The sequence below is a fragment of the Marmota marmota genome, unplaced genomic scaffold (genome assembly GCF_001458135.2).
Source record: "Marmota marmota marmota unplaced genomic scaffold, marMar, whole genome shotgun sequence".
Taxonomy (NCBI): Eukaryota; Metazoa; Chordata; class Mammalia; order Rodentia; family Sciuridae; genus Marmota; species Marmota marmota.
The window spans coordinates 3,241,158-3,255,368 of record NW_025999842.1 but is presented as its reverse complement, the minus strand read 5'-3'; the positions used below and the strand labels follow the sequence as shown (position 1 = coordinate 3,255,368).

At 35.3% G+C, this 14,211-nt stretch overlaps 1 protein-coding gene across 1 annotated transcript in view; it reads left to right on the top strand.

Annotated features, from left to right (window-relative positions):
• The window catches only part of Elovl4 (ELOVL fatty acid elongase 4), a 29,182-nt gene that overhangs the window by 10,974 nt on the left and 3,997 nt on the right, over positions 1-14,211 (top strand). The window contains exons 2-5 of the mRNA XM_015498930.2: positions 7,491-7,678; positions 9,083-9,163; positions 11,842-12,013; positions 13,339-13,466. Coding sequence (XP_015354416.1) covers positions 7,491-7,678; positions 9,083-9,163; positions 11,842-12,013; positions 13,339-13,466 — 569 coding nt within the window. The remainder of the gene's footprint in view (positions 1-7,490; positions 7,679-9,082; positions 9,164-11,841; positions 12,014-13,338; positions 13,467-14,211) is intronic.

The window sequence follows — 14,211 nt, the reverse complement described above, 5'->3', positions numbered from 1 at the left end:
TTTTTTTTTTTTTTTTTTTTTTTTTTTTGTGGTGCTGGGGATTGAGTGCAGGGCGTTGTGCATGTGAGGCAAGCACTCTTCCAACTGAGCTATATCCCCAGTCCTTCCTGCAACCAGAATTCTTATTTCCTCTGCTTTTAACCCTTTTCTCCATTCTTTTATTCTTGGGTGACTATTACACAGCTAACATCTTTGCAGTCTTGTTCTGTTGAGCGAATTGTAACATTGAACTCTTCTCAGGCTGTGAGTTCCCTCCTACCTCAGGCATCTACTCTCCCTTGCTTATCAAAGTTTCCCTCCCTCCCTTCTGACCATCCCACTCTGACCTCTTGTCAGTTTTTAGCCTACCTTCTGCCTCATCCACTTCTGCATTCCACAAAAGCTACTCTTTCCTTAACTAATCCACCCACGTGCTTTTCCATCCTCTTTCCAGAGATGTAGAGGTTAAAACAGAAATTTCCCCTACTAAGTAGAAAGGCTGTCAGACTGTCCTTGACCTACCATACTCAGAATCAGTGCTTTATTTCTAAAGTATATCTCAGCTTGTTACTGGTCCTATTTTGTCCAGTATTTGAAAATGCTTCTTCATTAGTTCTGTCTTTTTCAACTCACTGGTATACATGTTCTTCCTTGGCTTGAGGAATATGTCTAGCATCACATTTTAGATTAAAACCCAGAAGAAGTCTTAGGTGGTGTATAGTTTACTCCCTGTCATAGAAATAAGATCTTTCTCAGACTCTTGTTTACAACAGTTGTCTGTATTTTTCATTAAATTCTTCTTATTATTTATTTATTTATTTTTTGACAAAAAGGAGGAGTACTTTTATATACCAGGCATTGTTATAAAGATACAACAAGGCTGTGGCCTTGACCATCATAACATTTGTAATGTATAGAGGAAGGGATTGACTGGTTCCTTAAGAAATAGACAGCTTTCCTATGAGGTACCTTTGATACACAATGTGACATTTTACTACTAATGGGTAAACTTTATTTTTGTGTAATCAGTAAAATCAAATGAACTTTTAATAATACCCCTTTAAAAGGAGTTGATTTAGAGAGAAAGGGAGGGGGTATGGGGGTAAAAGATATGGTGGAATGAAGTTGACATCATTACCCTAAGTATATGTATGAAGACACGAATGGTGTGACTCTACTTTGTATACAACCAGAGATATGAAAAGTTGTGTTCTATATGTGTAATATGAATTATAATGCATTCTGCTGTCATATATAACAAATTAGAATAAAAAATAATTTTTTTAAAAAAGGAGTTGATTCATAACTATTGGCTTTAACTTATTAAAGAAGAATGGAGAGTTTTGGAGAGTACTATATTGTACATACTTCTTGATGCCCGAATATACTTCTGAAGCTGTTTAGTACCTAGTGAGTATTAGACTTGTTTTTTTCTTTTGTTACTGGTAGATTAAACAGATATAAATGCTGTTAGGAAAAAAAGGTGGCTGATTTATTCAGGTAGAATATGATTACATGATATATAATGTAGGCTCATATTCTTGAATCGGCTAGAGCAGTTCTTCTTAGATTTTGATATGTAAATTATCTTGCAGTCTGATTAAAATAAGGATTCTGGCTGAGTAGTTCTGGGATGAGGCCTGGAATTCTGTATTTCTTTGAAGCTTCCAAGTGATAAATTAACTACTGGTACAAGAACTACACTTTCAATAGCAAGAGAATGGAGTGTTCTTAGTTTCTTTTGCCATCTAGTTTTATGTGCTATTAGGAAAAAAGAATAAATGTGCTGAAGTTGTTAATTTAAAAAACAAATGATGTGATGTATTTTTATTGAATATTTAATTGTACATAGCAGGGACTTTGTATAATGGCTAGAACCATGTTATATTGATCAGTAACTGTGGATCATTTTACCTGAATCAGAAGGGCAGTGATTTGGATAAACCTGTGGTCACCCCCATTTACATAAGACAAAATGGTGGCCCAGAGAGTTCAGGTTCATAGCCATAGGACTAGACGGCAGAGCTGGAATCTAGTTCTTAATTCAATTCTTGTCCCTTGCCCTTGTACCAACCTGCTTTTGCTCCTAGTGACTTCCTGAGCTATCATGTAAGATTATTTCCTACTGCAACATGTGTTCCTTCTTTTTAATTTTTCTAGTATTTTAATTCTATATTATAACTCTTCTTGTATATTCTAATTTTTAAAAATTTATTAAAATTAAATTAGTGAATTTTTCTTTTGGGCCATGATAGTCAATTTTACTAGATTAGACTACTTTGAGAGGAAAGCGCATTTTGACAGTGAAAATCCTAGATTACCAAAAGCTTGAAAAGATGCCCGTTTTTCCCCAAAAAGTAGGCCTATTTGTCACTTTTAAGGAAGTTGCTTTAATATACAAAGGTAATTTATTGTATGAATTACAGTTGCTTGTATATAAGTAGAAGTTACTAGGACTACTTAAAAACCATTTGATTACAAGTATTTGATTCTTTATTAAAATATAACATTTTATATTATCTTTTAAAGAGAAGTATCAAAAACAGCCATTGTACATAATTAAAAATTCAATTTGTGGGAATTTTTGTGTTTGATTTCCCAAATAAAGACCAAGTCATAAAATTTTTGTCATTTTAGTGTATAAATTATGAAGTGTTCTGTCTTCTAAGTGTAAACTCTTCAAAGTTCAAATACTGATTTAGTTGTTTAATTTGGTTTAGCTCTTCACATTGACTCGCTCCTGGGGTTTATTCAGCTGATAGGTAAAGATTCTAATGCTGGTAGTCCAATTTGAGAGTTCAAGTTCAAAGACCTAGAGAAGTCTATAGATCAGGAAGAAGTGATGAGGAGATACAGGGGGTGTGCCCTTGAAGGGGCGGGGTTCACATTATTCCTGACTTGAGCACCCAGTGTGAGGGAGGGAAAAGGTAAGGTGCAGGAGGAGGGAGGGGGAGTGAGTGGTGTCCATGATGGGCTGGGAACTCTACATACTTTAGTTCATTTAATCTTCACATATCAACCCTCGTTAAAATGGAAAAAGTGGAGAACAGTTGATTCCCTCCCTGTAGATCCCATTGCCTGCCTTGTCCTTTTGGAAGCTTCTTGCTGTCCTGGTCTCTGAAACATCCTTTCCCCTCTTCCTGCCTCTCTGGCTGATTTGCGGCCGTTTTCACCCACTCTCCCCATCAAGGGTCCCCAGGTTTAATCCTTTCCATTTTTATTCTTTCCCTCTGTGTGCTCTTTACCTGTGACCTCAAACTCTGGTACAGTTTTGTGGCCAATAACTCCTTTGTGGGTCTGCTGCCCTGGCAGTTCCTTTGCAGCAACAGAGCCTGATGATACCACCTCCACCTAGGTGTCCCAGGAGTGCCTTAAACAAGACGTGTGTAACATTCACCTGGTCATTTCCTCCAAGATCTGCTTCTCTTCTGTTGTAGTCTTGTCCTGGATCATGACTTCCCCATCTGTTCTAGGTCGGAAATCTGAGAGTAATCCTAAACTTTTACTTTCACCTGTCACACCTGTAATAGCGAGTCTCTAGATTTGACCCTTGTAATATCCATACCTGCCTGCCCTATCCATCACCACTGCAGTCCCTGTGTCATCTCCTACATAATAGTGGTCTCTGTATCTTCCCTGCCTATTGCAATCACCATAGTAGATCATGGTGTTGGGCCCCGCCTGCAGAGATATTGATTCATTTAATCTGGGGTGGGGCCTGGGAACCTATATTTTAACAAGCATGCACATTTTATGTGTGTAGTCTAGCAAAGACAAGCATTTGGGAACCATACATCTGATTGGTCTCCCTGCCTCTTGACACATCCCCTTCCCCTCCAGTCTCTCACTGCCTCTACATGATCTTTTAAAAGCCAGAACAAAGCACATATCTCTCCATGATCCATGTGATGAAATCCAGCCTCCTGGAATTCTTACAACCTGTAGGTTGTGAGACCTTCAAAAGGATCCCTTATGCTACTTCCCTGTGGATACCTTCTGTTCCAAAATAAATGTTTTATTTTTTGTTTCTGGGCTGCTTTTATACATTCTGTTCTCTGTGGTATTCAGATATTCTCATTTGAGTATCCCTTGTCATTCTACTGATGGAACCTTGTATAATTTTTTTCTAATTTTGCCCACTGAAAAAAAGACTTTTCTTCCTATCTGGTGGCAAATGTCTCTTGAGAAAAAGTTCAAATGTCTGCTCTTGAAGCCTGTCTTGTCTTCTTTCCTGCGCTACCATGTACTTAAAACATTCCTCAGATACTCATTCTGTTGCATCGCTGTTTGAGTTATCACATCTGTCTCTTCCTATCATGGATAATGAACTTTGAAAGGCCAAGAACAAAATAACTTGCCCCAAACCACTTAGCTCTGAAGGAATAGAGCTGTCTGACTTCACTGCTGTGTGATCTTAAGATACAAATCAGATTAGAAATAGAAATGTGTTGGTGGAGGGTATTGAAGGAAAGTCCCATTTCAGATGGACCATTTTGTCCACATCTTTTATAAAAATTATAATATTCATAGAGTAAATTAACTCCTTTTAGGAGACACTTTGCCAGTTCTGACAAATACAGTTGTGTAACTATTATGTGACCTTTAATAGAGATAAAATTATGATTGCTGACCAAATGAATGTTTGTAAACAGATCAGTTTAACTTGTCATAAGCTTTATGAAACAGTCAAATTATTCTCAGTGGAAACTATTTCCTGAGAGAGAGTTAACCCTTAAGGATCTGGAAGAGTAAAAGACAATATTTCTTAGTAATTCTCATTATTATAATAAAGTCTTTTATTATGGAAATTGACAGGTTGTAATATTTGGCTTTTGTTTACTTAAATTTAATTTACAATTGGGGGGGGAACCTATTACCAAAGGAGACAATTCCTTCTACATGTGAAAGGAAAGATCCAGTGATTAGAAATTTAGGTGAAATTTATTACTGTATGATTCTCACTGGTACCAGTTCTGTCCTCTGAAAGTAGATTATAATTTTTGTTTGTTTCAAGGCTTGGGGGACCTGTCACTGTTGTTTTGTTTTTTTGCTTTTTAAAAAAATATTTTTATTATTGATGGATCTTTATTTTATTTATATACTTATTTATTTATTTACATGTGGTGCTGGGAATCAAACCTGATGTCCCACACATTCTAGGCATGCACTCTACCATTGAGCCACAACCCCAGCCCAGGCATTGCCTTTTTAATAGAAAAAAACATAGCAGTCATGTAGGACATGTGAATCTCATCAGAAACTCTAAAGGAAATATTCAAGTAAGTACAGAAAAACACGTATGACTTGTATAATAATATGTAAAGACTTGAGGAAAATTCATGCAAATATTTGGATGGGCATTATTACATCTGTGATTTGGTGCTGAGAATTACTCCCACGTCCATAGTAATTGGAGGTGGAATTTTTGAGAGTGCTCTGACCCTTGTGAACTGGAAGGGCTACTTGGAGAAGGATATGGTGTTATATGTAGCATTTTATAGGCTGAAAACGGATTTGTTAAGCAGTTGCTAAATGAATAAATGGCTTGCATTGATGAGGAAAGCAGTCAAGGCATTGCTTTTCCTCTCTGGAGTGAGCAATGGTGTAAAGGGCACTGAGCCGTATAGCGTGACATACTCACCAAATACTGGAATGCAGTGTTTGAGGTTCAAGTTGTGCTGCCACAGAAGAGGATCAGAGAGGAGTTGCAGGAAAGGGTTGCTGGACACTGAAGAAACTGTAAGAATTCAGTGTATACTGCTGGATTTGACAGGAGGGATGGAACCTAAAGGACTACTGTGAAAAAATTATCCATTCTTTATTTTTTTAAATCCAGTAAATGTTTAGGCTACTTGATAGGCCTTGCAATAAAGAATAAAGGCCCCAGCCCCTGCCTTCAGAGAGGTTACAGCTTGAAGGAGGGTGAGTGGTGAGTGATGAGTGCCATAATGGAACAGAAGCACGTGTGGGTTCTCTTTCAGTGTAGAAACTGTGTTAGTCCCTGACTAACGAAAATTTCCTTTCTATAATTTTCCTCACCTTAAAGTCATTCTTCCTCCTACTTACTGTTTTTAAAAGTTAACTGGAACTGAAGGGAACACCTAGTTTGTTACTGCTTAACTTGTGGTCCATGGATAGTGGCATAGCCTCAGTTGGAGCTTCCCAGCAAGTATACTCTGCTACAAATGTGCTGCCTCCCAGACCTACTGTATCAGAACCTGCATTTCAGTTATTCTTTGTAGATGATTCTTTGTCTCATTTAAGCTAGAGAAGCACCAGTCTAACCCCTTGCTCCCCTTCAGTGTTTGTAGATGAAGGAGAGGAAGAGCGATTGCATCTCTAAGGTCCTACACTCAGTAGCAGGGCCAGCGTTAGAACCCAGCCAGTCTGCCCACTGGTAGTGCCTTTTCCTGTCTATTCCCGCCTGCCCTGTCCCACCTTTCTACTTTTCTGTTGGCCTCCCTTAGCATTTCTTATTGTAAGATCTTCAGCTTCTCACTCATGTTCTATCCTTCTCTTTGGAAATTCTCTCTCCATTTCTCTGATGAATGAGAGGATGATACAGTGTGTGGCACCAATATCAAAAAGGTAGAATATTTTTATCTACCCTTAATTTCTGGAAAAATTTTAAACCTGTTTCTCTAAATTTTTTCCTACTTGCTGCTCAGAACTTTCTTTGATAATAGGACTCCTCTGATTAGTAAAGATGAGAAATAATCCATGATGTTAGAAATTAATATCTCCTTACAGATTAATTTATCTCCCTTCCTTTGTTACACACGTTATACCATTAGTAGTACTTTTGCTGTTCGCATCAGTCTGTTTGAAAGCAGTATTTGCCTTAGTGTTTGTGGAAAGGACACTACAGCTGTTCCTGCTCCAGGGACCAAAACCAGGGCATTTAGACATTATGAGTTTGTCTAATTCAACAGAGACCTATGCAGATAGACAGTCTGTGTTTTATGGGGGACCTTAGGCATGGGAACATATGGCCATAGAAGGATAAAATAGTATTTTAAAAGTGAATAATCACTGAAAGGTCATAGTGGCCTTTTGACAGAAGCCAGCCACGCCACCTTTTAAGTCATTTCCTCCTTGTGAGGTGTGTTCTCTCTCCTGTCTTTCAGAGACTTCAGTTCATTTTGAACTCTGGAGTGGGTTTGATGTGAGTGATACAGCCAAGACTCCCTGGGTAGTAGACTCCCTCGTGAACTTTGTCTTTCATCATCTTTTCAGCTCAGGCTCTTCTCCTGTATTTTAATGAACTTTGTTATTCAAGTTCTCTATAAAACTTAATGTATAACATAAAGCAATCAATGATTTTCAAAAGCTACTGCAGAAATCAGTCTTGTTTCTTGGGTTTTTATACCATGTATTTTCACTGGGACTCAAAAGACAGGGACATGTTTTTTGGTCCAACTAGGAAATTAAGGTGAAACATTTTAATTCCTAAAAGTTTTATTTTGTAAAGCACGCATGGTTTAGTGGATTTTGTTATGTGTTCTCTCTAGATAAACGCGTGGAAGACTGGCCTCTGATGCAGTCCCCATGGCCTACACTAAGCATAAGCACTCTTTATCTCCTGTTCGTGTGGTTGGGTCCAAAGTGGATGAAGGACCGGGAGCCATTTCAGATGCGCTTAGTGCTCATTCTCTATAATTTTGGGATGGTTTTGCTTAACCTTTTCATCTTCAGAGAGGTAGGTTTATTAAGATCATTCTATAATAATTCTTCAGAATTACAGAGAATTAAGAAATGAGACTGCATAAAGCCATATTGCAATTGTACTTCAAGGTCGCTACTCTACAAGTAAATTTTTTTACACTTAGAAAAATGTTGGACAATAAAATATTAAACATGAAGTACAGGACAGTGGTTTAAAATGGAACTTTGAACCAGAGAGTTAATTCTAAGCTTTCTGTTTGTTATTAACAGTTCTGAAACTGGAAGTTGTTTAACCCCCTTCTTTTGGCTCCTCTATTTCTAACATGAACGAAATACCTCCCTTTTGGGGTTAGTATCAGAGTTAAGTGAGATAACCTTTTCATAGTGTTTGATACATGTTAGGTACTCAGTAAATATTTGATTAAATTATTATTCATTAGTTTCAGGTTTTTTAACTGATCAAAATAGATATAAGTACCAACTTGAAGTTCAGTCCTATCATATAATGTATTTTGGGCTAGAACTGAAATGAGTTACCTGGAATACAACTGTTCCTACTAATCATTTTGTACATTTCTGGGCATCAGCAAATTCTCCATGAACTTTTGAAAGGAAATCCTGAAAGCTGATTGCCACATCTATTTTTTTTTTAAGTTGCAAGAGTGTAAGGAATTTGTTTCCTAAGAGACTCATGAAACTCTGTTATCCCAGAGAACTGACTAGTAATGCTACAACAACAAACAGTAATTCTTCTACAAAAAAGAATCTTTCTTCATTGTCAGTTTAGCCTACAGAGTCTCAGCTTTATAAACACTTTCATTTGCTTTACTTGGATACTTTTACCTAATTTGTTAGTTGCAAACAAACAGATCCATGATAGAAACCCATTAAGACAGGACCACTCTTGTATCCAAGTGTTGGTTTTAAAACTTCTTAATATTACAAAGTAAATAGAGTTGATGTTTCAGTCCAGAGGTTACATTTGTTTTTTTAATTTAGACTGCAGTATTTAAAATAATTTAAATTTTTAAAGAAAATGTTGATTTTAAATTAATTTGATATGTTACATATCAGATTTTTAATTTTTTTATTTGTAGTTACATTTTTTAGTATTTTTTTAAATTTATTTTTTATTTATATATGACAGCAGAATGTATTACAATTCTTATTATTACACATATAGAGCACACTTGTTCATATCTCTGGTTATATACACAGTATATTCACACCAATTCGTGTCTTCATACCTGTACTATAATGTACTTCATACCTGTACTATAATGATCATCACATTCCACCATCATTAATAACCCCATGCCCTCTCCCTTCCCCTCCAACCATTTTGCCCTACCTAGAGTTCGTCTATTCCTCAATTTTTTTTATTTTTGTTGCTGAATCTACTAAAAATTTCCTTCAAATATTATTTCATTTTTTCCAGTTATTCATGGGATCATATAATGCAGGATATAGCTATATTTGCCAGACTGTGGATTATTCTAATAACGTTAATGAAGTCAGGGTAAGTACATTAAAATACTTAAAATTAATATAAGTGGCTTAGTTTCATAGGCCCCCATCAGTGAGAAATGTACTATGGCTTGGTAGTGAAATTAGACTGGGTGCTAAGTCAATAATGCTATGCTTTTACTTACAAGCACATAATTGAAAATTGGTTTTCATACTTCTAGTATGTTTTTTTTTTAATTTGGTTGTGTGAGAGTGAATAAGAATTGGATTCCTAGACTGTAGTATTAAAAAAAAGAAAAAAGTTACCATTTTATGTAAAGATATTATTTTAGATTTTAGTTATTTTTGATCAAGAATAGAAACTCATAAAGAGAGTCTGATTCATTTGTTAAAAAGTCTGAGGAAAAGAAAATGTTTTATGAACTATATAATATTTAGGAAAACAAGTACAACACAATTTATACAGATATGAATTCAGTTTTTATTGCATCTGTAGAAAAATAAACCACTAGTAATATGTTATATTTTATTTTTCAATCATCTACATTAATCAAATTACCATTTAACTTAAGTGGGAGAAACAACAAATTATTAAGTATTTAATGAACCATTTTATATACTGTGGCTTATATGAAAAATTACATATAACATAAAATGTATACAGAATCTGTTTTCTGTTTTACCTTATATGTAATATATATAGAAATGGTATATAACCTATAGTAGCTTCCTTTAAGAAAAGCAGCTTTCTGACATGGGAGTTTGGACAACATAAACCTTAATATTCACCAAGACTCAAGACCAAATTGCTTTAATGTGCAATTTATGTTCATATATTACCATTTTAGTCCATATATTCATTTCCTTAGTAAAAGGCTTTTGGATTGATAAAAAATCATCCCTTTGATTGTCATGTGTTTTTACTCATTCAGAAAATACATGCTAAGCATCCCCTGTATGCAGATACTGGGGGGGCACTGGGACCACATGTGGAGACAGGTGAGGTCTCTCCCTTAGTGGAGCTGGCAGTCTAGTGAGGGTAGGGAAGCTGACAGTCAGCATGTAAATAAGTGGTTAAGAGGAAAAGAAGACTTGTGATGTAGCTGAGAATTTGCTGGCCAGGAAAAAAAATTCCTTCTGATAACCACATTACCAGATGCTGTCCTCAGTAGACAGCTACCATTGAGGTGGCAATGTCTGGCTTTTACCTGGAAGTACACTTGGCAAAACCCTTTAAGTGTCACGACTTATAAATATTTTTAGGATAGAGTTTCAAAATTACCACTCTTAATTGTGAACCTGCCCTCCTGACATGCATTAACTTTAGTTCTTAAAAAAAAAAAAAATGGCCATTGTGAGAATTGTAATATGGGAGAAAGAACCTGAGATTTGCACAGATTGCATTGTGAATCTTTCCCCTACGGCTCTCCTCTAGTGTTTGGGTGCAGTATAATGAATATTTTACTCATTTTTATATACCTTGTTATGTAGCCAAGAAGTATTACTTTTCACTTTGGTGTAATCTATGGTGATACCTAATGCAGTTTATAAACTAAGGAAAATAATTATTTATTATTTTGTGGCAAATTTAGAGACCCATATCGAGGAAAAATAAGACATTATTTCCTCCTGAAGTTCACTATGTCATAATGATTATAGTTAAAGTACTACCATGATCATGAATAGTAAATGTAGCATTGCTATGAGCAGAGCATGTCAAGCCTATTTTAACCAATTTTATCATTTTCCACAATATGTTCAAGCCAATTCAATAAATTCTCAATCTATAATCACAAGATATTTTTAATGGACCTTTCTCTTTTCTCTTTCCCTACATTTTAAAGTTGTTATTTTGGGGCCATGGTTATAATTCAGTGGTAAAGCAGCGTGCTTGTATGTGCCAGGCCCTAGGTTTGATCCCTAGCACCAGAAAAAGGAAAAAACAAAAACAGAACCCACACATACACACATACAAAAGCAAAAAAATAAAACAAACAACAAACACCATGACATCCACTAGATACAATTCTAAAATTTCTAAGCCTACTTATGAATCAATCTGTCAAGCTTCTAACACAAAAGTTTATCAATTTTAGTTATGTTCTACAAAAAAGGTCATTGTGGTTATCATTATAGAATTTTTCTAAAATGTTTTAAAACTTGTATACAGAGGTCACCTCTTACTGGATCCTTAATCTCAGCCCATAATGTAATCTTTCCACACCATCTGGTGTCTTAATTAGACCCTAGGAAAACACAAGACTTATTCATGTAAGCAGGATTATATTTATAACCTGTGAAATATTTGTTTTTGGTTTTTCACTTCAGTTTATCATTTTTAAGATTTTACTACCTTATAAGAAGCCACCATGATTGGATACTTTCTTTGTTGTACATATTAAAATGAGAGAGCCAGACACTGACAGAGACCAGTTGGTGCATAAACTTACTGTAGGTTTATTGGGAGTGTAGCAGAGGCTATGTAAAAAACCTAAGTCTTTACAAAGTAAACGTCTCAGTTTCTCTACCAAGTTGAAAAGCATAGCAGTGTGAATATGTTTACAGCTCTATATTCAGCAGTTTAACACTGTGTGATGATACCTAGTTGTATAAATTATTTCATGCCTTGTACATTTGGTGTAATGTATTTGAAGTTTATTTGCATTGAATTGAAACCCACACAATAGTATCATTTGTTATTTACAACATGCTTTTCCTTTCTTTTTACAGATAGCTGCTGCTTTGTGGTGGTACTTTGTATCTAAAGGAGTTGAGTATTTGGACACAGTGTTTTTTATCCTAAGGAAGAAAAACAATCAGGTTTCTTTCCTTCATGTGTATCACCACTGTACCATGTTTACCTTGTGGTGGATTGGAATTAAATGGGTCGCAGGGGGACAAGGTGAGCATTTTCAGGAATAGATCTGCATGTGTTAAGTGATGTATAAATGTGTTGGGTGGAAAGTACCAAGAACTGGTGATTTTATCTGGCATATCATTTCTCTACCTTGAATGGTTAAGTCATCTCTGTGTTCATTTTTTTTTTTTTAATGGAAGAAAGTAAAGCTATAGTTTCTTATCTGTGACTATTTGACACCTAAAGATTTATCCCAGGGATGAGCCTAAAACAAGCCTGAATTCAGAAAATAATATTTTGATGTGGAACAGTTCTAGTACTTCTGATCCTAAAGACTCGAAAACAGAATTCTTAGTCTGATGATTTCATCTGCAATCCAAGCCCATCACTCATTCTTGCTCTAATGTAGGCCTTAAATGACCTTGTTGGTTATTATTTAAGTGAAATTTTAATATGGCCTCCTTAATGCTAATGAGGATATGAATTTAGTTTGGTGGAGATCTGTTTCCAGTCTTTGAAAATGCCTGGAATGTAAGGATAATTCACATCTTTAAACTGTAAAGAGAGCATTTCTCTGATGAGGACCATGGCACAAGTCACTGTAGTACAGTTCACCTTGCAGCTTTCTTTCCATGACCACATGGAGATTGGCAACTTAGACGTTCACACTTATAATTTATTTACCATTTAATAAAATGATATTATTTTTATTATTTAATAAATAATATAGTTTAAGTCCAGCTTTGTTATTTAAAAAGAAAATTAGTAACTGCACTGAGCCCATAAATCACTGATTTAGTTAATATTTTGAAAAGAAAGAATGCCATTGATTTAGACCAACTGGAATGTCTTTGTAGAGTTAAATATAACTAAACAGTTTATTCAATGTGTGTAGTGCTGTCATGTTTAAAATTATATAGAAACCTAAGACATACTATTTTGTTGTTGAGATGTAAATTGGCACCTCTAAAGACAACAAAATGGAACAGTTATAAGTCCACATAAACTTTTATATGTACCATAACCTTTTATTTAACCTGAGAATATTAGAATTAAAAGGACTAAAGGCAATAGTGTTATGTCAGGACTTTCAAAGAGGTAAGTTTTCACTGGAGTACCTCTTTAAAAGTCCTTTGCGAGCAGCACATATTTTCCTTTATATGATAAAAACTCAAATCTAAACTTTAAAAATGTCTACCTTAATTTGAGATAAGGACTTTTTGTTAGTATTACTTTGTCTTTTAATCCTTGGCTGTCCCCCAAAATTAAATGTTAGAAAATAACGTGGAATCATTTATTTTTTTTATCTCAATGGTTTATTGTCTAGTAACATTTTCTGTATCTTGGAATTACCTTTTATTTTCCTATAGCATTTTTTGGAGCCCAGATGAATTCCTTCATCCATGTGATTATGTACTCATACTATGGGTTAACCGCCTTTGGCCCGTGGATTCAGAAGTATCTTTGGTGGAAACGATACCTAACCATGTTGCAGCTGGTGAGTTACATACTTTGACAGTTTCTTCTGATAAAATACTTAACTGTGTTTGAATATTATTCATTGTAAAATGCTAAGTCATCTTAGGCAATTTTCTATTGTAAAATTAACTTCATCCTCTAGCTGTAGTATTGAGACTGCTTGGTTCTAACCTACCTATTCATAGGTTTATTGGCCATGGCTACTACTTGTCTATTTTATAGAGTCCTTAAAGGCTCCATCTAGCACTTATCCTCTAAGAGAAACATTCTTTAAAAATACCTGTGAAATGGATGGTTAAAGATATTAGTATACCACAATGTACATAAATTCATGTATGACTAGAAAAGTTATAGTATTTTTTTTTCTTGAGTAATTTTTATTTTTATTTTTTGGTTTGGAAGATTGAACCCAGGCACCTAACCACTGAGCCACATCCCCATCCTTTTTTATATTTTATGTAGAGACAGGATCTAAGTTTCTTGAGGTTGGCTTTAAACTTGTAAACTTCCTGCCTCAGCCTCCCAAGCCGCTGGGATTATAGACATGCACCACCACACCTTGCTCTTAAGTGACTTTTTATTTTTATTTTTTTAGTTCTGGTTGGACACAATACCTTTATTTTATTTATTTATTTTTATGTGGTACTGAAGATCGAATTCAGTGCCTTGCACGTGCGTTGTACCACTAAACCACAATCCCAGTCCTTGAGTGACTTTTTAATTTAAAAATTTATTATCTCTCTTCATCTTGTCCTGCTTAAATT